Here is a 23970-nt window from a genome sequence, read left to right on the forward strand (position 1 = left end):
TTTTTCGTTCTTTCTCTATCTTTAGAGAGAGGGTAAGGGAGAGAGAAAGTGAGGGAGAGAAACATCAATGTGTGGTTGCCTCTTGTGTGCCCCACACTGGGGACCTGGCCCACAACCTGGGCATGTGCCCTGACTGGGAATAGAACTGGCGACTTTTTGCTTCACAAGCCTGTGCTCAATCCACCGAGCCACACCAGCCAGGGCAGAAGTTGAAAATTTTTGGAAGAAAAACTGAAAACGGTAAGGTAATTCTTGCCCCATGATGGTAGGGACTGTGCCCATTTTTTCTTCCATGTTCTTAGAGCCAAAGCCATTGCCTGACATCTAAGCATTTAATAAGTATCTGTTGAATGAATGAATGATAAATCGAAAGCAGAACTGTGAAGCCTGCAGCTATCCCACAGAGCTGTTTTGAGATGAATTTAAATCTTTTCCTTTCCCCAACTGCAGGAGATGCACCAATAAATAACTCACATTAGATCCCCTCTAGAGATTAAACCTCCCCATCTCCCAGTCAGTTCTGTGGCTGGTGTCTCTGTTGCCTTTGTTCCCAGTTTTGAGAGTCAGTGCTGAGGGAAATCAGGGACCCTCATGCAAGAGGTGTGCCAATTAGTTTTATTGTTCACTCCCATATTCTTTGCGATAATGCTCTTTTTTTTTTTTTCCCCAAAGGTACTTGGCTGGGGATCAAAGGAGCTAAGCAAGGATGAGATTCTGACTACCCTACTTGATCCCTGAAGGGGAACAGAGAGGCCAGCCACAAGGTCTGCTGGGAGAAAGGATCTGATGTGACTCAAAACTCTACTGCGGAACCCTGGCCAGCGTGGCTCAGTTGCTTGGAGCATCGTCTCACAAACTGAAAGTTCATGGATTTCATTCCTGGTCAGGCTGTGGGTACGGTAGGGCAACTAACTGATGTTTCTCTCTCACACTGATGTTTCTCTCCCCCTCTCTTTCCCTCGCTCTAAGATCAATATGCATGTCTTCAGATGAAGAAAAAAAAAAAGAAAAAGCTCTAGCTGGGAGAACATGGGCTTTCAATTAAGGCAAGTTTGTGTTAAAATCTAGACAACTCTGCATATTAAGTGAATGTTAAACAAGCTGTTTCACTCCTGAGCTTCTGTTTCTTCATCTATGAAACAAGGATCAAAAAAATTACCTCAAGAGTTTTTAAAAGGGTGAAATAAGGTAACATGCAAATTCTCAGCACAGTGCTTGGCAGAGATTAATTGCTCATCAAATATTAGTTCTTCATTTTTTTCTTTCCTGTTCGTTAATTTCTGATCTCCTGCTCCCAGGAGCTCATTCTCTGTCACAGTTTAACCACTGCCACAGGTGGGTTCTCTGATTTCAGGAAGGCAGATTACGTTCTTGGGTTTCTTAGTGGCACCTGCAAGAGGATTCTTCTTCCCATACAAGGTTGACTGAAAGCCTTGATTGGTTTATTTCCCCCAGGCCTAGACCCAAGGCTTAGACGATTACCATTCCAATGAGAGGAGAGACCAGTGCCAGAAAAAAAAGTAAAAGTCACACTCCCAGGACTGGTTTAGTTATACCCACAGGCTCCCACCCTAACCCCAGAAAACATGATCAAATGCCAGTAGCAGTGCTTCTTCCTTCTTGGCAAGGCTGTGCATTTCTTGATGATGGTAGGGACTTCCTTGGGGGAAGGGTGGGAAGGGTGGGCGAAGACTACTAGCTGTCCACCCAAATCCATGTGTTTCTGCCATAGTAATAGAGCCTCAGCTGGAACATGGCTGCCCGGATGGGACCTCACTTGCCAGGGCCCCTCGCAGTCAGCTGTGGCCTTGCCACTCCCATCCATGGATGAGAGCAGCGGGCTTGTATGCAGCTTTTGCCTTGCTTAAGAGTAAGTCTCTGGCCCAGGATTTCTGTTCTTTCTCTCTCCTCACTAATTAGAAATGCTTTCGCCATAGCAAACTTGGAAGCTACATGTTGAGGATGGTGATCATTGTCCTGGGTCCCTGGATGACTGAATAGGACAGAGCTACACAAGTATTCGTAACACCACCTCGGACCCCACTACACACATGTCGAGGATAGTAATTACTGTCCTGTACCGTGTGGCTCAGTTGTTCAGGAGTCATCCTATAGAGCAAAAGGTTGTGGGTTCCATTCCCAGTCAAGGCATGTATGAGAGGCAACCTGTCGATGTTTCTCTTCCTCTCTTTCTCCCTCCCATTCCCTCTCTAAAAATAAATAAAATCTTTTTTTTAAAGTGAGTTAATGTAAAATGCTTACACAGCTTCCTGATATGTAGAAAATGCTTTTAACTATTAAGGCAGAGGTTTCTTTTATCTTTTTTCTTTACTTACCTATTTTGTGCCTAAATGAGTGCTTGGCACACAGTGGGTATTCAATGAATACCTGGAATGAGTGAACACTGAAGTTTGGCTTTGAGGGCTCAAGGCCATATGCTGTATCCGGCCAGCAGAGGGCAGACCCAGTGCAGGCAAAAGAACCTGTGGCTGAGAGGTGGACAGCACTCCCAGACAATGGGGGTGGGGTAGGCAGGGGAGTACCTGTATCATAGAATATTAGAGTGTTTAAATTATACCACCTTAAAAGCCTAGAATTTTATTTAGTCCAACTCCACGTGTGTGAGATATACTGAGCCCCTACTCTGAATTCAGACAGGTAAGTAGTTCCAGGCCCCAAGATCCCGGGAGTTGTCCTGCTGTCTGCCACTCCTCTGGAGCTCATGACTACCCCATATTCCTCTCAACAAGTCTTCTTTCCTGCTCATGCTTCTGTGTGTGTGTGTGGGGGGGGGGCTGCATCTCACAAGCGAAACAAGTTGTAATGTTTTATTATTAACCCCTGGGAGTATGAGGGCTGTGTGAAGGGGTGCCTCCTCCCTGGATGGCACACTGAAATCCAGAGTGGCCACGCTGGGCCTGCCTTCTCTCTTCAGGATGGTGTTGCCTCATTTCTGTCTCCAAGCTCCCTGTGTCTTGTTCCCTTCACTCACTCTGCCCATTCAGATCTGCCCTTTCAAAGTCCAGTTCAAATGCTACCTCTCTCTGACTCCTAGATTTGCTCAATCTTGTTTCTCAAAACTCTTTAAGCGTCCATCACCTGCCCACTCATTCTTACATTTGACTTCATTCCATATTTTATTTGGGATTTGGGATTGGTGGCTTCTGAAGTCCCATCCAGCTGCAGATGCCTGATTCTGCTGTCTTCCCATGGGTCACATCTTAAGCAGGTCTCCACTTTCTCCCTCAAGGAGTGGTAAGGAAAGTCTTGAGCACACACAGGCTTTGCAGATTTGCAGGGGGTGAATGTAACTCCTCATGGGAGCACGTGTTCTGTGACCCTCCATTCAAGAAATACATGGACATTTATTTTTATTTTTTCAAAGTGGAAGTAGCTCTCTGCCCCTCTCTCCCATCCTGTATTATACAGGTAACATACTTATGGTCAAATAAACCAAAAAGTATATAAAAATTTAAAGTAGAAAGGGAACATCACCCGTAATCTTTCTCCTCAAAGATAACTGACATCAAAATATTTTTTCAGAGTTTTTGCTATACATAAAAATGTACGTTTTGATAGGGCCTTTTGGAGACCCCGCGGAGCTTTCTTAAATAGAAATCAAACCGAACAAGTGGGAGGCCCCAGCCTGGGATTTGAGCTAGTGAAGTATCCACCTGCCATGCTAGACTGCACAGACTAGACTGACCCATATCAAATACTGATATTCAGCTGTTTTTGACCCACAAACAGTAATTTTATATGGTTCAACCTACTGTACATGGAGCCTATAATGTCAGAACTGGTAGCACTCTTAGAGACTTTAAGTCTGACTATTTCACTCTGCTGTGGAGGGAGGAGATCAGAGAGGGGAGTGTTCAGCCAGTGTCACAGCTCACATCAGTGGTAGAATCAGGACTGGTTCCCTTTCCATGGAGCCAGGTACCTGCCTTGCACACTCAGCTTCTTTTCATATGGTAACCTTCCAGGTGTGATGATAATCTTACGGAAGCAGATTGAAACTTGGTATCAGAAAGTTTCTCCCAGAACTCAGTCAAAACAGAAGAGGCTATACATTTGAGGTAGTGAAGATCCCATGGCAGGGGTTGTGTCTGGGAAGGGCACTGTGACAACTGTGACCTGGCTGGAGGCACAGGAACCTTGGAGCTAAGGAGGCTTGGCATTCAGAGCCCTGCACAGGCACGACTCCTTCTTAAGGTTTTAGGAGAGGCCCCGGAAGTGTCAAATGGTAATATATTTTTGTAATAGGTACCTAAGTAGGAGTTTTTTGAAGGAGGGCTCCCAGAATTGTCTGCCTTTTAGGCCTGGGTTGACCCTGTGTGTCAGAGTCTTAAAAAGCACTGGGCACAGAGACTTCCAGTCATGGCACAGCTCTAGCCCAGGTGGGTGGAATGGCACTTGCCCTGCTTCCCTCCCGGGGGGAAATCATGAGAAACATCAAGTGTGAACAAATATAAATAAGTAACGCTATACCTCTCTGTCACATGGGATAATCATTGCTGCTTCTCACAGTCAGTGAAGATAACACACACACACACACACACACACACACACACGTGTCCTCCACACACCTTCTCGTCTAGTTTCCCTCTGCCACGACTTCCCTTTCTCCTTCCTCAAGTCCCTGGCCCATGATACTCCAGCCATTAGACCAGTCATTAGTTATTATCTTTTGCTACTTGTATGTATTTGTTCATAGTTCCCACTGTCTATCATGTATATCAAGTCTTTTGCTGGAAAAAAGTCCTTTTTTCCCCACAAGGCCTAGGTCTGCCCTTCTCTCCCCAGCCCAGTAATGACATCCCTTAGCACTGTGTCTCGTTGACCTTGTACATAGGAACACTGAGGCCTGACGGGAGCCATGGCTGAGTTCTGGAGGTCTCAGAAGTCAATCAACGCTCAGGTGTCTTGATCTTCAGCATCCTGGGTTTCTCGCATCAGATCATAGACACCCGGTTCTTGATGTACACGTGGTAGGGGTCACTGCGCTTGTCCACTTTGCGGGAGCGGGTGTATCCCAGGATGAGGCTGCCCACGGTGGCAGCAAATAGGAACATGACAAAGAGAATGTACATGTAGGAGTTGTCATCACGGCCGGGTAGGCTGGCCTGCCGCTCCTGAGTCAGGTTGTCTGGTCCTGGCCGGCAGAGCAAGTTGCTGTGAAGAGTGGCATTTAGAGCCTTCAGAACAGCATGCAGACTCTCATACCAGACTTCAGTCCCATTGGTGGTCTCCATAGCAACAGGGATTCAGGCAGGGAAGAATCGGAGGACACTCTGGTGGCAACAGAAAAGAGAAAGGGTGGCTTTCATGACCTGCAGCTTGAATGACCTCCTCACTCCTTCAGACCCCAGCTAAAACCCCAACATCACAGTTCATTCTGCTTTGTTTCCTTGTCTGTCTTCTCCATAAGACTGCAAGCGCCATGAAGGCAGGGACTATGTCTGTGTTACTCACTGCTATATACAACCACTCAAGGCAGCACTCAACAGATGCTCAGCAGGTACCTGTGGAATAAGCTTTCCTCGACCATTGTAATCCATGTTGATCTGTCCTTTCTTTGGATTCTGTAAATCATTGAGCTTTCAGTTACAAGGAACTTGGGGATTATTTAATCTAACTCCTTCTGTTTTACATACGGGGAAGCAGAGGCCCAGAGAGAACACATGGCTTAACCGTGATCCCAGAGAACATTTAGAGGTAGAGTTCAGACAGAGTCCAGCCTTTTGTTGGCCAGCTCAGAGTTCCTCAACTTTCATGCCAGCTCTTGGTAGGACTGTGTTGCATTATTGGAAGATACTCCTCAGAATTCTCCTTTAGCACAATTCCTTCTTATACTCCACATACACCATTTAGATGTTTGGGGATGGCTTAGATTTCACCCTAGCTGGAACCAGGGGTGGGGATCATTGACCTCTCAAGCATCCTATGTCCCAAGCACTCAATATTCCTAGTTATTTAGGATTTTTTTTGGAAGGATTCCATTGGGAATACTTCTGGAAAGGAGGTGGCTGGGGAGGCAGGGAGAGGCTGATAACCACTTCAGGCACTGGCAAAGAGGACAGGGTCGGGCCTGAGGGTGGGGAGCGACGGGGCACTCAGTCTGGTTTGGGGTTTCACCTTCCACAGAGAGACAAGACACAGCACCTCAACTATTCTGCTTTCTGACACAGTCACCATGTTACCTGGCAAATAATAGGTGATAATAAATATTCCTTTTCCTCCTCAGACATCCTTAGTCTATAATACAGAAAAACATCCAAAGACAGCCTTGCATCCTGGTCTCTAAAAAACCACATGCCATTCCCTTTAAACCAGGCTCCACATCCACTTCCTTCTGTAAACCTTCACTGAGTGCTCCCTACCCCTCGACCACACTCCACAAGGTTTATCATCTCAGCCTTCCCTTTGGCCCTGCACTTACATATAAGGCAATGTGTGGCTGTTGTCTTGTTACTGATAAGGGTATCAGCAGACCACGTGCTCATTGTCAGCAGAGCTGTGTCTGTCCCCCAAGCCTAGGGGGTCTATCCTGAGACTGACTGGGACTTCTCCTTCCCTGGAGGTCTACCCCGTCTCTGGCTGGGTGTTCTCCTTTCCTCAACAGTCTCCAGTAAAGGTGGCCACTTTAGGGACTTCTCCATGGTCCCAGAGCCCTGAGTTCACTGACTAGTTCCAAACCCTCCATTATCTAGGCAGAGCTGCCAGCCAACCAAAGTTAAGAATCCTGATTATTAACCATAAGGTCTCTTTCCCAGAAAAGATGACAGTTAGTTATGACCATGATAAATATTCATGAACAGCTCTAAGAATGCAGAAGCTGGGGGGGCGGGGGGAGAATCTAAACGATACAGCAATCACCTAGGACTGGCCCACATTTCCTGCAAGGCTTCTGGGGCCCCATGTTCTAGAGCACTTGGGCTACCTTATGTGAATGAAGGAGGGAAAGAGAATGAGCACTTGCTGAGTTAAGATCCAGGAGGCATAGGTCTCATCCACTACCCCACTTGTCAGGCATGAAATGTGTGCCTTCTTTTGTCGTTTTGTGGGCCAATGGAAAGCAGGAGCAGCACAATGAAATTATTGGTTCAGCTAATCATTCAGCCAGTCATGGTTTTTGGAGGCCTACTTTTGAGCGGACTCAGACCCAGTCCCCACCGCACTCAGGGGCACATTGCCAGCTCTTCCATAATTCAGGGGACATGCCAGAGTCTGCTGGGGCTTAAAGGAAGAAGGGATGAATTTTGATCAGGGCTCAGAGAGTGTTCACAGTGATGGAGGCATTTCAGTGGACCTTGGAGGGTTTTTAGGAAGCAGAAAAGGCAAGAAAAGGAAACAGATGAGCAAAGGCATGACAACTGGAAAGCGCATAAAATGTTCTGAAGAATGGAAAGTAGCATAAAGAGATTAGCATGTAGGATGCGTGAGAGGATGCCGCAGGATGTGGGGTGGAGATACGGGCCTGAACCAGATCACGCAGGGCTTTGAGTGCCACGGTGCAGAGCTGGAACTTTATCCTGCAGGTGGGGAAGTGTTATGAAACAGTATTTGAAAAGGGGACAGAAAGATCAGATCTGTGTTTGGATACGACACTGGCTGTTATGTGGACTCAACTGAGGGCAAGACTTGAGGCAGAAAGCCCAGTGACAAGGGTCTTGAAATAGTTCATCTGGAAGACACCGAGTCCTGAGCAGGGACCTAGGGAATGGCAAGGTGGGGGCAGGGACAGGCATGAGAGGCAGTTGCGGGAGGGAATGGCTAATGCAAGGGTTTGGGGAGGAAGGGGTCTCTGCCAGTTTTACAGGTCGACAGCAGACAGATGGTGTAAGCAGCTGGAGGAGCCTGCTTTGAGAGAAATAAATTTCTCACCCTCTTTGGGCTTCAGTTTCCTTATTTATCAAAAAAGATTAACATAAGGTGGTGTAGTTCAGTGGATAGAAAGTGTCAGTTTTGCAAGATGAAAAAGTTCTAGAAAACTATTGCACAACAGTGTAAATGTAGTTAACGCTACTGAGCTGTACACTTAAAACAGTTAACATGGTCAATTCTAAGCTATATGTCTTATTTTTTACCACAATTAAAAAAAAAAGATGATCACCCCTGCCTTGCCTCCCTCTGGGCTTTCTTGACCATATACTTTCACTGTGGTGAAGATTTTAAAAATGTATATTTGAATGTAAACATGATTTCCCATTAAAGTGGAAATCTGTATTTTATTTTTGAGTAGTAAATATGTATACACAGGACATACACAGTGCAGGTGAAGTCTCCCTGCTCCCAGCAGCCCAGGGCACTTCCCCAGGGCAGTCACTGCTACCAGTTTTTTTCTCTCTCTTACAGGGGGTAGCACTGACAGGGTAGAGGGAGGGCCACGCTGGTCTGGAAGACTCACCAAGTAGCAGGCAAATTCTCTGGCTCTGAGTTGGCTTTGGGAATCTCCTTCTGGGTGCCCCAAGGCTCCTTAGCTCCTCAACCTCTTCAGAATGTCTCTGGACACATCGGGGGTCTTAGTATTCACTTCAGCAGTGGGGAAGACCCAGAACTGGGAAGCAGGAGGGGGAGCAGAAAAGGAAGGAACCAGACACAGAACGAACTTCAAAACCAGGGCAGATCACCCAAGGCTGGGCTCCAAGGGTTGTGCAATAGCCTTGCTATTGGCTCTGACACCCTCCTGCTTCCCCTCCCCTTCCTGCAGCAGCTGGGCCAGGTCAGCCTGGGGTTAGAGTTACAGGAATTGTACAGTGGCCGAGGGACATCTGATTGCTGTCCCCTAACTCCAGGCCCACAGGGTCTCAATTGAGGAAGCTTCATGGAGGAAGCTCAGTGTAACACACGGACTCCTTCTCAGGGACCAGCTAATAGTGCAGCCTAAGGCATTCCCTTTCCCAACAGTGTTGGTGCCTTAGCAGGAAGGAGCCTCTGAAAGGCTGAAAGGGCCTGAGAGTCAAGTGAATGATGTAAATGGCAGAACGGCAGCTGGCAGTTGGGTCAATGCTTTACATAGGAACAGTGATATTCCCAATTAGCTATTTGGATAGACTAGGTATAATCGTGGTCATGGCATCAACACTACCTGTAGCATAGCTCGTTGTGAAAATTAGAGAAGAAAAATACGCAGTGCCTAGCACTAGACACCCCACAAACACAGCGGCGGTTTTCTTTTTGTAGAACAGAGGTTGGTGGGGCCTTCAGAGCCCGTCCAGTCTAACTGCCCTCATTTCACAGTGAAGCAAATGGAAACTCAAGGAGTGGTCTTGGTTCAGCTGTTACTTATGTGACTTTGGGCACGTGACTTCCCTTTGCTGGGCCCCAGCTCCTGTCTGCATCTGTGACAGAAGGGGGTTTGCTGTACGGTTTTAGTCAGCTCTAATGTCACATGAGGACATTAGAGGACATTGTGACATGAGTCACAAAACCACACTGAGAGATCAGAGCAGACTGGGTAGACTGTTGGGACAGGCATTCCAGGAACATTCTAGAGCCTCTCAAATCATGAGACAGGCTGCAGACTTTTTCCCTCACAAGTTAGGATTCTGAGCCCTGGAATGGAGCTACACTTAATATTCCAACCTAGATAATCTGAAAACTGAATTGCTTGAATTGTTATTTTTCCTCTTAACAGCTTACCTGGCATGGTGATCTAGCCTGGGGAGGAGACAGAATCTGTGCAGAAAGTGGGGGTATGGGGACAGTGTGGGGGGACCTTCAGACCCTCCTTCCAGGACCTCTCTGAGCAGGCCTGGATGCTTGTGGTCCGATGGGAGAAGGGAAGAAGCCATAGTTACTTATCTTTAGGGGCTGGGTTGGGGTGGGAGAGAGGCCGGGGGCAAGGGCGTCCTGTCCTGTTGGGTCAGGAGAGGCAGAGAGGTGATAAAGGGACAGGTTGGTTCTCTACAACCTGCCTCTGGGTCCCAAGTTGGGGACCTGGCAGTTGGAACATTGGAATTTTGTTCCTCTTTCTGTGCTCCTTGGCTTCCCCCTTCGAGATAGTCACTGATTATGAAGTTCATAATGACGAGGGAAACAGCTCTTGCCCTACACGCCCTTCACTTGAAACAGAAGAGACCAATTAGGAAGGATCTGGCCAAGCTGAAAGAGATTTTTAAAGCTCATTTAGCATCTGGATTCTAGGCCACCCCCCGTTCTGTAGATTGGAAAACTGAAGCTCAGAAGGCGAAGGCTACAAACAGCCGAGCGCAGACTACAACACAGGCCTGCGGGAGTGCTGCGCGGGAGCTCATTTCACTACTAATGGCGACACTCCTTAACATTTGAGCAGCATATCACACCAAACACAGCCTCCTTGTGTCCTGGGCATCATCCCCTCTAACTCCATGACGACGGTTTCTTCCTGCACTGCAGATCCTTACCAATCTTAATTGAGGATCCAGTAAGGGGTGAAGGAGGTAAGTTTTGGAGAAGGAATTAGTCTTCCTTTCGTCTCCTCTCCCATGGCCCTTTCTGTTCCAGACCTACCCTGGTGTGCTGGACAAGCCGGGCACACTCTTTTCCTCCACATTCTATTGCTACTATTCCCTCCACATTGACAGATTCTCCCTAAATGTTCTTGGCTTGAACTCACCTGACCTCTGACCTGGGGATAGAGGTGTACAACTGTGATCTGAAGACTGACCTGGATATCTTAGTGAGATATTATGTCAGGTTTCTCTGGGGAAAAGTGAAACACTGCCATTGGTTTTCTGGTTCACCCATTGCTCTGTTGCAGCTACTCTTACAAAGGAGTGTCGTAAGTGCCCAGAAATGTGGTAGAGAGAGGCAGGGTGCGCGGGGAGTCACAAAAAAAGCATGCAGGGAATACAAAGGTAACTCCTAAGATGCACAATTTTGCTGCTGGTCCCTCTGGAGGTCTTGTCACCACCATGGACTGGGAGGCCAAAGGATGGGAGAAGAGTTGCAGGAATGGACATTAACATATAGTTGGAAGGAGACACAGGAATAGAATCTGAGCTGATTACCCCTTAAATAATCATGTCATTGGTACAACCCCCTCATTCAGCCAGTGGGAAAAGAGAGGACCCCCCAGTGAGGAAATCACTTGCTCAAGGTCTCATAGCGAGGAGGGGTAAAGCTGGGATGACAGGCATCCAGTCCACAGATCCTTCCACTATAAGTTCTCCGTTGCCCGTAGGACAGTTTAACCTTCTGAATATCATTCAAAGTCCTTCGGATGTGACCCTGCCTCTAGTCCCATCTCACCACAGCGTTCTCCAGTGTCCTGTGCCCCATGACACTGAGCTACAGGCCATTCTCAAAACATTCCTTGCACTTGCACACCTCTTGCCTTTGCTCATACTGTTTTCTTGCGCAGGAACACCCTTCTTCTTTCCATCCGCACAGTGAACTCCTGCAGCCTTCAGGATGCAGCTCCGATGTCTCCTCTGTAGACCCTGTCCTGAGACACCACTTCCCCACTCACTAGCTAGTTAGTCCCTCCCTCTTGTCCATTCCTAAAGTGGTTTGCATAAACCCCTGTTAGAGCACCGTGCTGTAATGGAATTATATGTGCGTATCTATATAGAATCTCTCTATATAGTCAGGTGTGAGGGCAGGGACCTGCCATACCTTTCTTTATTCCCTGGGCCTGAGCACATAGCAGGCACTGAAGAATAAATCAATCAATTTCTCTACTTATTAGACCATTCCCCCTCAGCAACACATACACATTCATGAAAACAGCTTATATTACTTAAAAACAACTTCAAGGACAGGCCAAAACAGATTCCATTTGGTTTGGAAAAGAGGAGACTCAGAGAAAAGAAACTGCCTCAGCCAGGTGGGGAAGTAAGTCAGGGCAGGAAGAACTCTAAGCCTCCTTTGGAAACCCAGACATTCCCTAACCTGAACCCCATTCAATCAAAGGGCAAACATTCTTGGCCCCAAAATACTGGCAGTGGCTTTGCAACCTACTTCCCTGTGTACCGACCTAGGGTGTGGCCACACACACCCACCCACTGCACACACACAACTCCCAGTCACCCAGACTGTGATCTTGCCTTTCAAGTGTTCCTTTCATGGTTCTAATCTTGGCTGTGTGCTCGGCTATGTGACCTTGAGCACTGTACTAATGTTCTCTGCAACTCATCTATGAGATGGGATAATTACCCCTGATTACCTCACAGGGGACCTGGGGGAGACTCTAAGGGGAAGGTATTCTAGAAAGTGCGAAGTATTATATAAACATAAGAGATCATTATTGGGCAGCCTGGCCCCCTTGGTGTCCTCCCCACCCAGCCACCCCAGGGTTTCCAAGAACAGCCATCCCTATGTCCCCTCTCCCCACCCTTGGCACTGCTACCTTCAGAAGAAGCCAGTTTCATATTATCCTTCTTGATTCTTCAGAAGCCTTCCTTGTCTTCCATCCTGTCTGATCAGTTCTGTAGTCTCTTTCCATTCAGGGGTGCCCTTCCATAGTCCTGTTGTCACTGGAGAACACACCAGAGTGGTAATCAAGAGACCTGACCCTATTTTACCAATGTGTCTAGTCATGCATCTTGGTTAAGTTGCTTCTCCACTCTGGGCCTCTTTTTCCCCAACAGTAAGATGGGGTTTCTTGTCTCTTAGCAGGTGTTTTTCAGTTTGTGGATAGAAATGTGTTTGAGATGTGGGGAGTGAGTGAGGATGAAGGAGGCTGTTGATGTCTCGAGGAGTCAAGAAAAGGTGAAAGGTCTGGCACTGGGTCTCCTTCATTCGGAGGGACAGAGGGACAGAGCAGCTGGGTGCACGCTGGAGCTCTCGCGTGTACAACGCATCTCTGCAGGTGAAGTGCACAAAGTCCTGTTTAGGGGTGAGGAGACTTCGGCTCTTTTCCGTTCCCTAGTGTGATCTTGGGCAAGTCCTCTCCCGCTGGAGTAGGTTGGGAGAATAGGAGATACTCTACACAAGGCCTCAACACAAGGGTGAAAACAGATTCCCAGGTGTAGACCGCTTTTCCCTCCTGTCCCAGGGAGCGCACTGGCAACAGGCCCAGAGGCTCGTTTTATGCGCGGTGATTCAAGAAAAGCAGCACAAGGCACAAAGCGGGCGGGTGACCGGCACAGGTTTACAACCTTTAAACGAACTCATCTCCTGATTCCCAGCCTAGACCTATGTTATTAGCAGCAGGAGATGTTTTGGGGAGTCCTCAGGCTTTCCCCAGGGCTGAGGCGCATACAGGCAGTAGCCAATGGGCACATCGACTCTGCAGAGCAAGCGGCTCCCGTCAGGTATGAAAACCGGCTGAGTCCCGGAGAGCCTTTGTGCACTCCCTGCTCACCCACAGGTGCTCGCTTGCATATCTGTGGATATGCAAGAAGCTTTCGTGCCGCCCTCCAGAACTCCCACCGTCTCCAGGCAGGGCGGGCCTGGAGCCCAGCTCCGCACTCCTGCGAACGGCCCCAGGAACCCCGCTGCTCTGTCCTGGGGAGGATCAGCTTCGTATCTGAACGCCCCCTCCTCGGCTCTACGGTCTCAAGGGAGGCGACAATATACCTCATTTCTAACTCCCCGCAACAGCTCAGCTTTCCCAACCCTGCGGGTACGCTTTACCTGCCTCTCCGCAAGGCTCAGAGGGGCGCCTGCTCGTGGGGCATGGCGCCCTGTGCAGGAGGGTGCACTGCACTGCACCCTTCGATCCGTCGTCTCGGCTGCTGTCTCGGCTGTGAGCAGCCGGTGCCCAGCACTGCCCCGCGCCCCCTCGGTTCTGCCTACAGACCTTTGCTTTGCTCCCTTTTACTCTCCCTAGGGCGTCCCCTCCCCCGGCCCCGCCCGCCCCCCAGCACACCCGCTTCTCCTCTGGCTGCCTTCGGACGTCTCCGCCCAGCTGCACCGCCTCACCCCGCTGTGGGTTCTGACTCTTCCGTCCCCTGCAGCGTCTGCTTCCTGGACCTGATATCGCTTCGCATCAGCTTATCTAGCCTCCAGAAAGTGAGGCTGAACGTTGGTTGCTGGTGGAATCAGTCTTTGCTCCTTGTGGCTGCGTGGTGGTGAGCAAGTCACTGCTCCTCACTGGGTCTTGTCTTCCTTGCAATAAAATAGGTAGAATTCCTGCATACATCCCACACAGGATGATGGTTAGGGTCAGATAAGATCTCAGAATCCAAAGCATTAAAGCCGAGTGGTCCCTGGAGATATCGGATCCTAACACAGGCCCAGGTTGGGAAGGGAATTGACCAGGCTCACCAAGGACGTTAGTGGAAGAGCTTACGTCCCCTCCCTCCAAGTTTCCACGTTGTTGTTGTTGCTGTTGTTTTTTTTTTTTTAAATCCTCACCAAGGACATTTTTTTTTCATTGCTTTTAGAGCGAGGAAGGGAGAGAAAGAGAAACATTGATTGGTTGCCTCCCATATGCACCCTGACTGGTGATCGAACCAGCAACCCAGGCATGCGCCCTGACCAGGAATGGAACCTGAAACCTTTCAGTTAACAGACGAAGCTCCAGTCAGTGGAGCCACTTGGGCCAGGGCTCAATAGTTCTTTACATGCCTAAATACTAGGCGTCCAGCCTCACGCCTCACTGGTCCCTGTCCCAGAACACCCCTCACTTTCTGGCCACCAGGCTCACTCAAACTGCTGCTCCCTTGCTGGTGACTGCAGGCTCCAGAAAGAAGAAGCAAGCAGGGACAACTGGGAAATGGCCAGGAGGCTAAGGGCAGGGGAGTGGACATGTTACAGGGTGCAGCCAAGAGGGGGGACCCCAAATGGGCATTTGAAATGGGGTCCAGAACTTAAGGTGTCCAAGAGATTTTAAGATGTCTCCATACCCCCACCCAGGGTGTGGGTTGGGGGAAGGGACAAATGAGGCAAGGCCATTGAGAGCTGTTTTGCATAGCAACAGCCTTGCAGCTACCCTCTGGCGTGGTCATTTAACATATCTATAGCCTTTGGCTGGTCCTTAGATATGTTAAATAGCTGTGATCATCTCTGAGCCAGGGGAATGGAAGTAACTTCCCCACCAACATGTGACTGGGGGCAGATCCCCCAAGCTACAGCGCCTGCATGGGAGCTCGGAGAAGATTGGCTCCAGGACCTGGGGCCACACCTGCCCAGACTCAAGATGGCAGCCCAGTAAAGCTGGAAGGATACGAGTTCTGGCATGTGAAGCCGAGTGTGGGAGGAGTCGGAAATGAGGCTGCAGAGGAAGATTGGCCGTGGGGATTTAAAACCCAGACTTGGCGGCCATTGAGGAGAGAACCATGCGGCTTTGGCAGAGTGAGGACTCTCCCTTCCTGCAGCCCTGAAGGAGAACCATGCTGCTTTGAGAAGGAGAGCCATGCGCAGCCCTGAGGAGGTGAACCATGTGCAGCCCTGAGAGAAGAGAGAACCATGCGGCTTTAGCAGAATGGGGAGGACCTCGGCCATTGAGAGGAGAACCGTGCTGCTTTAGGAAGGAAAGCCATGCACAGCCCTGAGAAAGAGAGCCATGCACAGCCTTGAGGAGGAGAACCGTGCTGCTTTAGGAGAGAACCACGAGGCCTGGACAGAGCAGGGGACCCCCACAGCTTTAGAAGGGGAACCACCACCTGGTTTTAGCAGAGATCCCGGTGACTCAGCTGAGGGTGCCGGGAACCCAGGGAGGTCTCCCAGTTGAGATGGAGGACTAACTGGGAAGAACCAGAGGACTGCCTGAGCCATGGACTTCTATTTCCTTTCCTGAGATACGGTACTCTGGACTGGGCAAAGGGGGAAGGAAGGAAGGACTGTGTCTGTTTGTGGGTGTTTTAAGGGACTTTGGGATTTTGATGAAGACATTAGGTCACTACTTTAAGTCTGTATAGCATTAAATAAACATTTCCTTTCCTTTTCACAAATCTCTGGCATTGAGAGACGTCTTTCCTCTGGCGGCAGACATAACGGACCCGGGGCCTTCTTTCAATAATAGTATATCGTTCCAGGCCCCCCTTGTTCTCTTCTGTAACAGACAGAGGCTGGGAATGGCCTCTCAGGGACTCTGTGGGGAGTACTTCTCAGATCCCTCTTTACTAGCCTGTGGCCTTGCAATGACTAAGAACAAACAGGCCCGCTCCTGCTCCCTGGCAAACAAAGATCTGTTCCAGGACATCTGAGGCACGTACCCTCGATCACAGAATCTCAGATTACATCTAGACTTCCTTTTGGGCTATCATTTTGAAAAGACCTACAACATGGACAGAATGTTATATAAAATTGTTAATCTCCATCAAAACCTGTTATTTCTGTGGGTGTGTATTTTGACCCAGCTACTCCTTTTTCCAGCCTGGAAATCACCTCTCAAGGGAAGTCATCCTGAGCCCGCCACCCCCGCCTCCCCGCTCACATGGTCTCAAATTTCATTCTGCCTAAAACTCACCTTGGAGCTCAGTTTAGTAAAGTAGACTTTTAGGTTGCACTCTAGAGGTTCTGATTCAGGAGATTTGGAAGGGTAGCCCAGAAATTAGCATTAAAAAAAGAAAAAGATTCCCAAACTATTCTAATGCAGGTGATTCTTGACAGCCTTGAGGAAATAACCCTTGCTCAGTTTGGGTTCCTTCTCACAGTCTACTCAGGGCCTTGAATTTACTCTATAGGACTATTTATTACAGTTATCAAAAGTAACTATTGCCCTGGCCGGCGTGGCTCAGTTGGAGCATTCTCTCATAGACCAAAAAGTCACTGGTTCGATTCCCGGTCAGGGCATATAGCCAGGTTGCTGGCTCTATCGCTGGTTGGGGAGTGTACGAGATGGTGGTGGATCAACGTTTCTGTCTCACATTGATGTTTTTCTCTCTCTTCCTTTCTCTCTCAGCCAGTGAAAAAATGTCCTCAGGTAAGGATTAAAAAAATTCAAAAAAGAAAAGTAACTATTTGCCCACTTCATCTACTGGGTTGTGATTTCTTTAAAGATAAGGACTATCTCTTGTTCTAATAAAATTTTAAAATCATAGTCTTAGAATCACACATCTTAGAGTTCTAGAATCATTCAGTGGTAGAACCTAAGTTGAAAGGACTCTTAGAGTTAACTAGTTAAATACTTTCTTTAAGAATCTCCTATATTTCATCGTGACATGAAATTGCCCAGTGTCTTTCCCACACTTCTCGGTCACCTCTAGTGACCAGAACTCAGTGCCCCCGAGGCAGCCAAGGCTCTGATTGTTAGGGTGTTCTCACGTTTTGACAAAAACTGCTTCCTATTGACTTCTACCTTTGGTTCTTGTGTCTATTGGAGACATAAAGTATATGCTTAATCTTGATTCTCTTTTTCAGTTCTTCAGAAACTTAAGTTTTCCTCCACTTCCCCTTCTCTGCAGTGAGGATGTGGCAGACACCCTGTTAGGGAAGGCGGCTGGCCAAGGGGCCATTGTAAAGCAGCAGCTTCTGCTGTTATTCGACAAGAAAAAGAAGAATGAAACAGAAATCCTGTCCTGGGGACCGTAGTCTGAGAAGACCCTTCAGGGAACTCTAAGTTCAGGACAAGGGCCTGCCCTTAGGACTTGAAGGGTGGGCTAACAGAAGGGGTCAGGGAAAGATTTACCTGGAGATACAAGTCTTTGCTTTAGTGACACCTTCCTGTGTGGCCTTCCCGGACCATCCTATTTACGAACTCTGATCCCGCCCTTTTTCTGCCCTCCCTAACCTCCTTTCCTGCCTTGTGATTCAACAATACCTAACATCATTTTATATATGTAACTTACTCTTAAAAAATCTTTTGCCATTGCTGCTCTCGCTGTGTCCCTCAACTGAAGCTCACGGCTCCTATTGGGCCAACCTCAGTGCTCTGCCCTCTCCAGCTCTGGGTTCCTGCAGTCACTCCCTTTTCTCTCCCTTTGAGGCCCAGGGAGGCAATAATGCCCAAATGCTTCAAACCCCAGGGTACTTCACCACCCCTTCCAGTTGCCCTACCTCCTGCCCACCCCCTTTAAATAGAGCCTTGTCAAATTACTGACGTGAGATGACCATCTGCTTCCTGCTTGACCCAGGTGATACGGAGGCCCATTCTCCTATAGCCCCTTGCTTTTTCCTTGACCACAGCACTTACTGTTCTGTGTTATAACTGTCTTCTCTACTTGTTGACTCCACACCTACAACATAAGAGCCAACATGAGAGCCAACACTAAGCCAACACAGAGTTAACTTTCCCGAGACTTTACTGAGTGAATGAATGAATGTCATGAAAGGAAAGACCAGGAGGAATTACATTATCAGGGAAAGCTTCCAGGAAGAGGTAGACCTGAGAAAGCCTAACGAGATAATAGGAAGCTTTTTCAGCCTCTAGTCCAGACCTCTCTTCTGAGCACGAGACTCCTGTATCTAACTACCTACGTGACATCTCTGTTGGGGTAACACGCTGGGGCTGAAACTCTTGACTTCCTTCCCTGGCTTCCCTCAGTCTTCCCTCAGTAAATGGAACCATCATCCATCTAATTCTCTGTTTTCTTTATAGAACTCCACCCAGTCATCTACTGCTTTGGGGTCTGCCTTTCCCGTTAGACTGCAAGCACTATGAGAACAAAGACCAGGTGTGTCTTTTCCCCATAGAATAGCCAGGATGTAGCCCATGTCTATCTGGTAGGTGGGGGAGAAGGGTTGGGAGGTAGGATAAGTATGAATGGTGTCTGTCAACAGTCTCAGAGGCTTGGGTCCTCAGGGAAAATGCAGGGTGAATCAGAGCACGTTCAATGATCACATTAAGTTATTTTACTCCATTACTTTCAGGAGCCCAAGTCTGTGCCTCTGTGATCTCATCTCCTCTTGGCCCGTCAGCCATGACTCTCGGGACGCTTTTGTTGCGCGTGGGTCACCGGCCAGCAGTGACCACGGAACACTGTGGATGGCTCGACAATAAACATGCGAGAAAAAACAACACATGCACAGAGACAGACTAGTTTCTGTGGGGAAGTAGGGACAGAATGGCCACTCCCCCTAGTGGGGAGCGCGCTGATTTACCGTCCATACCTGCTTTTATTAGGCTCATGCTGCATAATAATTCAGGTAAAGTACAGTACTCATTAGGGGAAGTAAGGAACCATAGAAAACAAAGAACTCTGCCGGTCTATTGAGTTGGGGGTCAAAGAGCTGTAAGACTGAGGAACAAAATAACTTCCTCCTAAGACCCTTCTCATTCAACTGAGAGCATTCTAAACAAAGAAGGTTTCACAGTAATTTACATATTCTTTCTTAGGCCTGATCACCCTGGGGAATCCGCACTTCTCAGTACCGAGCTGCACCACCCTGTCATTGTTTCAGGCTTAGGTGGAGCAAGGGAACTAAGGCAACTGAGAGATAAGGAGATTTTCTTCCAGACGCTGAGAACTCAGACTTTGTCAAAGCCGAGGAGCGAGGGTCCATCACCCCCTTTTGCTGCAGCCCCTCAAGTCCTTCTTTTGGGGGGGCCTCCCAAAGTGATCGTGCCTGGCTTAGGTCGTTTCCCCGTGGGGAATCTTACCCGTCTTTGGCTAACCGACCAAGCTTTTGGGGGTTCAGTTATGAATAAAGCAGCAGAAGCAGCATTCCTGCCAGGAAGATAAGCTTTTATCTCCTTGCTGGCTCACGGTTCCAAGGGCGTTCCCTTAGCCTTAGCTAGGTGGGGGTTTCAGCTTCTGATACCAGTCAGGGTGGTTCCCAACACGCTTTGTCTTATTCTTCACTTCTCCCTCCTCCTGCCTTTGCAGGCAGCACAGAATAGTGAAGAGAGCACTGGACGAGGTGGAGCAAGGGCCGAATAGTGTGGCGTCAGGAGACAAGATCTTGGTGACCTCTCCTCCCCACCTTACCCTCACATATGCTGTGTCCCGGGAAGCAAGGTGACACAGTGGTCTAGAACTCGGCCTCCAGGGTCCCAGGGAGCTGTATTTGAATCCTAGCCCTGCCACTCACTGGCTGTGAGAGCTTAACCTCTCTGAGTCTTCGTTTCTTTATCAGGACAATGAGGATAAAAATACCTTCAATTTATGGTTGTGTAGATTACAGAAGGATATTGTATGTACTGTGCTTTACCTGGTAACTGGCACATGGTTAGTGCTCCATAAAGAATAACTATTAATGAGGGCATGTGTGTTCACGGTTGTGTAAATACAGACTTTGAATCTTATGGTTTGAACAATAAGAGCTATGGGAATGCAGGAGAAAGTGGGGTCAGCAAGAACTAGCGTTTGCAGAGGAGGTGGATGTTATTGGTCAGGAATCTTAGTTGCAACAGAGAGAAAACCCAACTCAAACTGACTTAAGTAGAAAAAAGAATTTACTGGCTCATGTAATTACAAACTCCAGAGGGACTGCTTCAGGCATGGCTGGACCCAGGAGCTCAGATGATGTCTTCAGTAGGCTGGGTTTTTTGCACCTTTGGGCTTCACTCTTCAGACTATTGCTCCATTCTCAGGCAGGATTGCACTTTGTGGTAACAGGATGGCTGAGTTCTATGTACACCCTCTATTCTGCCGGTATAACCAGTAGAGACAACTTCTTTCTTCCACAGCCCTGCCAGCAGAAGTCCTGGTCAGACTCTGGTCAGACTGTTATTGTCCTGAAACAGGCCCAGTGCCTGTCCTTGCACCAATCACAGAAGCCAGGGGAAAAGGGTGGCAGGGGCAACATATCTATGCAAACCACAGAAACTTGGGTCAGAGAAATGGGCCAAGGGGGTCAAACAGTATGAACTTCCAGTTAAAAACAAGTCATGGGGATATAATGTACAACATGGTGACCAGATGACTATAATTAATAATACTGTATTGTATAATATATTTACAAGTTGTTAAGAGAGATCTTAAAAATTCTCATCACAAGGAAAAAAAATTTGTAACTGTGTATGGCGACTGATGTTAATTAGACTTATTGTGGTGATCACTTTGCCATATACACAAATATCAAATCATTATATTGTACACCTGAATCTAATATAATGTTATATATCAAGTATACCTCAGTTAAAAAAAACATACAAACTTGAAAAGTTTCCCTAAGAAAAATTTGGATGCTATTGTCAAAAATAGGGTGAACAGCTGCACAGGCTGAAAAAAGTACCCTTTACAGCGAGCCTTGGAAAACATGTGATTTGGGCAGTCGGAGAGGAGAGATGATGACGCACCAGAGATTCACTGCCCAGCAAAAGTGAGAAGAAGGGAACAAAAATGCTGTAAGCACAGCTCACACCTTCGAGGTAGAGGCAGCTGGCTTATTTTGTGGAGTCCTGCGGAGAAGACCTGGCATTGGGTGGGTTGGGGATGGGGAAGTCACAGGACCCCGATCTCTGCTCACTGGGAGCATGGCATAGGCTGCCTCTGGCAGAAGTAGGCTTCTTCGTCAGACTGACTATCAGAGAAGCTTTCTAGATGGGCTCTGAGACCCCTTGCATTTCCGAAATCTGAAATTCTACAGGCAGGAAATCAGCTCTTGTCCCCCACCCCATCCTGATCCCTGCCCCTTCTCTCTCTTCTGAACTCCTCCCTGAGGGGAATGCTGCATCCTTCTCGCTCATGTGTTTGTGGGTGTCTGAGACATTCTGGATCCTAGTTCTGGCTCCTACAGTAAATGTGGGACCTGGGGGGAACCACTTACCTCTCTGAGTCTGTTTCCCCCTCAGCATAGGAGGGAGAGAGTCTGTCTGATATCTGGGGCCCCTGCCAGCTCTGTCAAAGACTCCTGAGGAGGGAGAGGATGCAACAAAGTTCTCAGGCTGACCAGCTGTGTTGGCTTTTCAGGGTCTCATTTGAGCCTTTCACTTGACCTGTGAGGAAAGCAGAGTGGGAGTCCCTTTAGTGCACAGCCTTTGTGGGGTGCTGGTTAATGCACAAGCTTTTAGAGTGCAGATTTGAATGCAGAACCATGGACCTGCCTCTAACTGCATGAACTTAGGCAAATCTTCACCTGAGCTGATTTCCTTCTTCTGAAAATATGGTTAGTAATTCAACCTTGTGGGTTTGTTATTTGCTGTGAAGATTAAATTATGTGTGGGAAGTGCTTAGAACAGCCCTGGGCTGGAGAGGGCTTCTGTGGTGGAGTTGAGTTGAGCTGGATAAGAATAGCCCCCAGCAAGCACCGAGCACGTCCCAGGGAACGGTGAAGCCCAAGCCAGCCTCTGACTGCCGACCAAGACCTTGTGTCAGCCAGGGTTCTGACCGGAAGCAGATGGTACCTTGAAACTAGGTAATCTGAAGAAAGTGTGAAGGAGGCTTTAGGAAACCAACCAGGAATACTGTAGGTACTGCTGGCTTGCATTGGTGGGGAGGGAAACTACTGCCAGGCTGAGAGAGCAATGGGAGGAAGGGGTCATACTGGACCCCAGAGGGGCAAGGACATTAGTAGGGCCAGATATCATCGGGGAAGGCTGCTCCCAGGGGACATTAATTCCCCAGCACACTCAGCCTGACAAATGGGTGAACAGCTCCCACCCTTTACCCTGACATAAAGTCCTCAGACAAAAGAGCAGACATTGGTAGTTGGAAGTAGGTTTATAGCCCTGAAATGGTGTGATGTTGTGGTTTATAATAAGAAATATGTATTTGTTCTTGTCCTGTTCCTGGCACAGAGCTCCTAAAAACTTTGGAATGTCCTAAGTGACAAAGGTGTCTTTTATTATCTTAAAGAGGCGGCTTTTGGAAAGCACTCGTGGTTGGGTCGCCAGGGGAGCAAACCTTTGTGGTTAGAGGGTTGGAACTTTCAATCCTCCATCCCTCTCCATCCCCCACCCCCCGCCTCCAGAAAATGTAGCTGAGTGGGAAATGTAGCTAGTTGACTCAATCGCCTTGGCAAATGACTTAGTCACATGTGCCTGTGTAATGAAACCTCCTTACAAACCCCAAAGGACGGAGTTGGAAGGCTTCTGGGTCGGTGGTCATGGAGAGGTCAGTGAAGGGTGGTGTGCTCAGAGAGAGCACGGGACCTCGGCGCCCCTTCCCACCCACCGTGCCCCAGCATCTCTTCCATCTGGCTGGCCCTGAGCTACATCCTTTTATAATAGCTGGTAATCTAGTAAGTAAGCCGGTTTTCTGAGTTCTATGAGCCATTCTAGCAAATTGAACCCAAATACAGGATCATGGGGACCTCTGATTTATAGCTGATTCGTCACAAGCACAAGCGACAGGCCAGACTTGTTATAGGTATCTGAAGTGGGGGCAGTCTTGTAGGACTGAGCCCTTAACTTGAGGGATCTGATGCTATTTCCAGGGAGACAGTGTCAGAACTGAGTTAAATTCTAGGATACCCATTATTGTCCTCAGAGAACTGGGGAATTCTTGTAATATAGGAAAAATACACATATTGGAGATACAAAGACCGGGGAAATATTTGGGGGAGACCTAAAGCCCCCGCTATAGTCTGGGGCAAGATAGGTACCTGAGTTCGATGAACAGCTTCACACTTCGGTGACTAGCATGCTTCTCCCTCTTCCCAGAATATGTCTGTCTATCCCCAGAATTCCTTGCTTATCACTTGAGCCTGCAGCATCTGATGCCTTGGTCTTCCCAGAATCCCTTCCTTTGGGAGCAGAACCTCATTTTTCCTTTTGGGGAAACAGCTCTTCCTCCACTGCTGTCAGCCCACATAGTGTAGGGACAGCTGAGCCCTGTCTGCTGGTTCCAAGATGGCTCCTGATTGGCTCAGAGTCCTTCCTGGGCCTGAGGCTGAATGTATATGGAAGTAGTGATGCCTAAAGCCGTAGAAGCTAAGCATGAATTACCAATAGCCATCTTTGGTACCATACAGGACAGAGTGAAACAAAGCCAAGATAAGCAGAGCGGAAGGATGGAGAAAGAAAAAAATCACGTCTTGATGCCATTGTATGAAGTCCTGGATCAATTTGTGCCTGAAGTCCATCTCCAGACTTTTTAGTCATGGGAGCTAAGATATACTCTTTTCATCTGAGGTAATCTGAGTTGGGTTTTCTCTTATTTACAACCTAGAATTCTAAATAATTCCATGTCACCTAAAACCTTTTCTGCCTCTCCTCCCCTTTAACACTTGCTACTTCTTCTTTTATGTTCCTGTTGTACCCTGTGCAAACTT

The 23970-nt window shown here is 48.2% G+C and overlaps 1 protein-coding gene across 2 annotated transcripts; it reads right to left on the reverse strand.

Moving 5' to 3' along the window:
* Positions 1–4680: 4680 nt before the first annotated feature.
* KCNE3 (potassium voltage-gated channel subfamily E regulatory subunit 3) lies at positions 4681–13782 on the reverse strand. 2 transcript variants are annotated; one of them, XM_045818062.1, is made up of 4 exons: positions 13564–13782; positions 12335–12461; positions 8411–8560; positions 4681–5294 (listed from the first exon to the last, which is right to left on the reverse strand). In XM_045818062.1, exon 4 carries the CDS (start codon positions 5253–5255, stop codon positions 4956–4958), a length of 300 nt encoding a protein of 99 aa, XP_045674018.1. In that variant the 5' UTR covers positions 5256–5294; positions 8411–8560; positions 12335–12461; positions 13564–13782; the 3' UTR covers positions 4681–4955. The 2 variants fall into 2 exon arrangements, with proteins under 2 accessions (XP_045674018.1, XP_045674019.1); XM_045818063.1 differs by lacking the exon at positions 8411–8560.
* Positions 13783–23970: the final 10188 nt, after the last annotated feature.

The sequence above is a fragment of the Phyllostomus hastatus genome, unplaced genomic scaffold (assembly GCF_019186645.2).
Source record: "Phyllostomus hastatus isolate PE091 unplaced genomic scaffold, TTU_PhHast_1.1 phas_scaffold_317, whole genome shotgun sequence".
NCBI classification, from domain to species: Eukaryota; Metazoa; Chordata; class Mammalia; order Chiroptera; family Phyllostomidae; genus Phyllostomus; species Phyllostomus hastatus.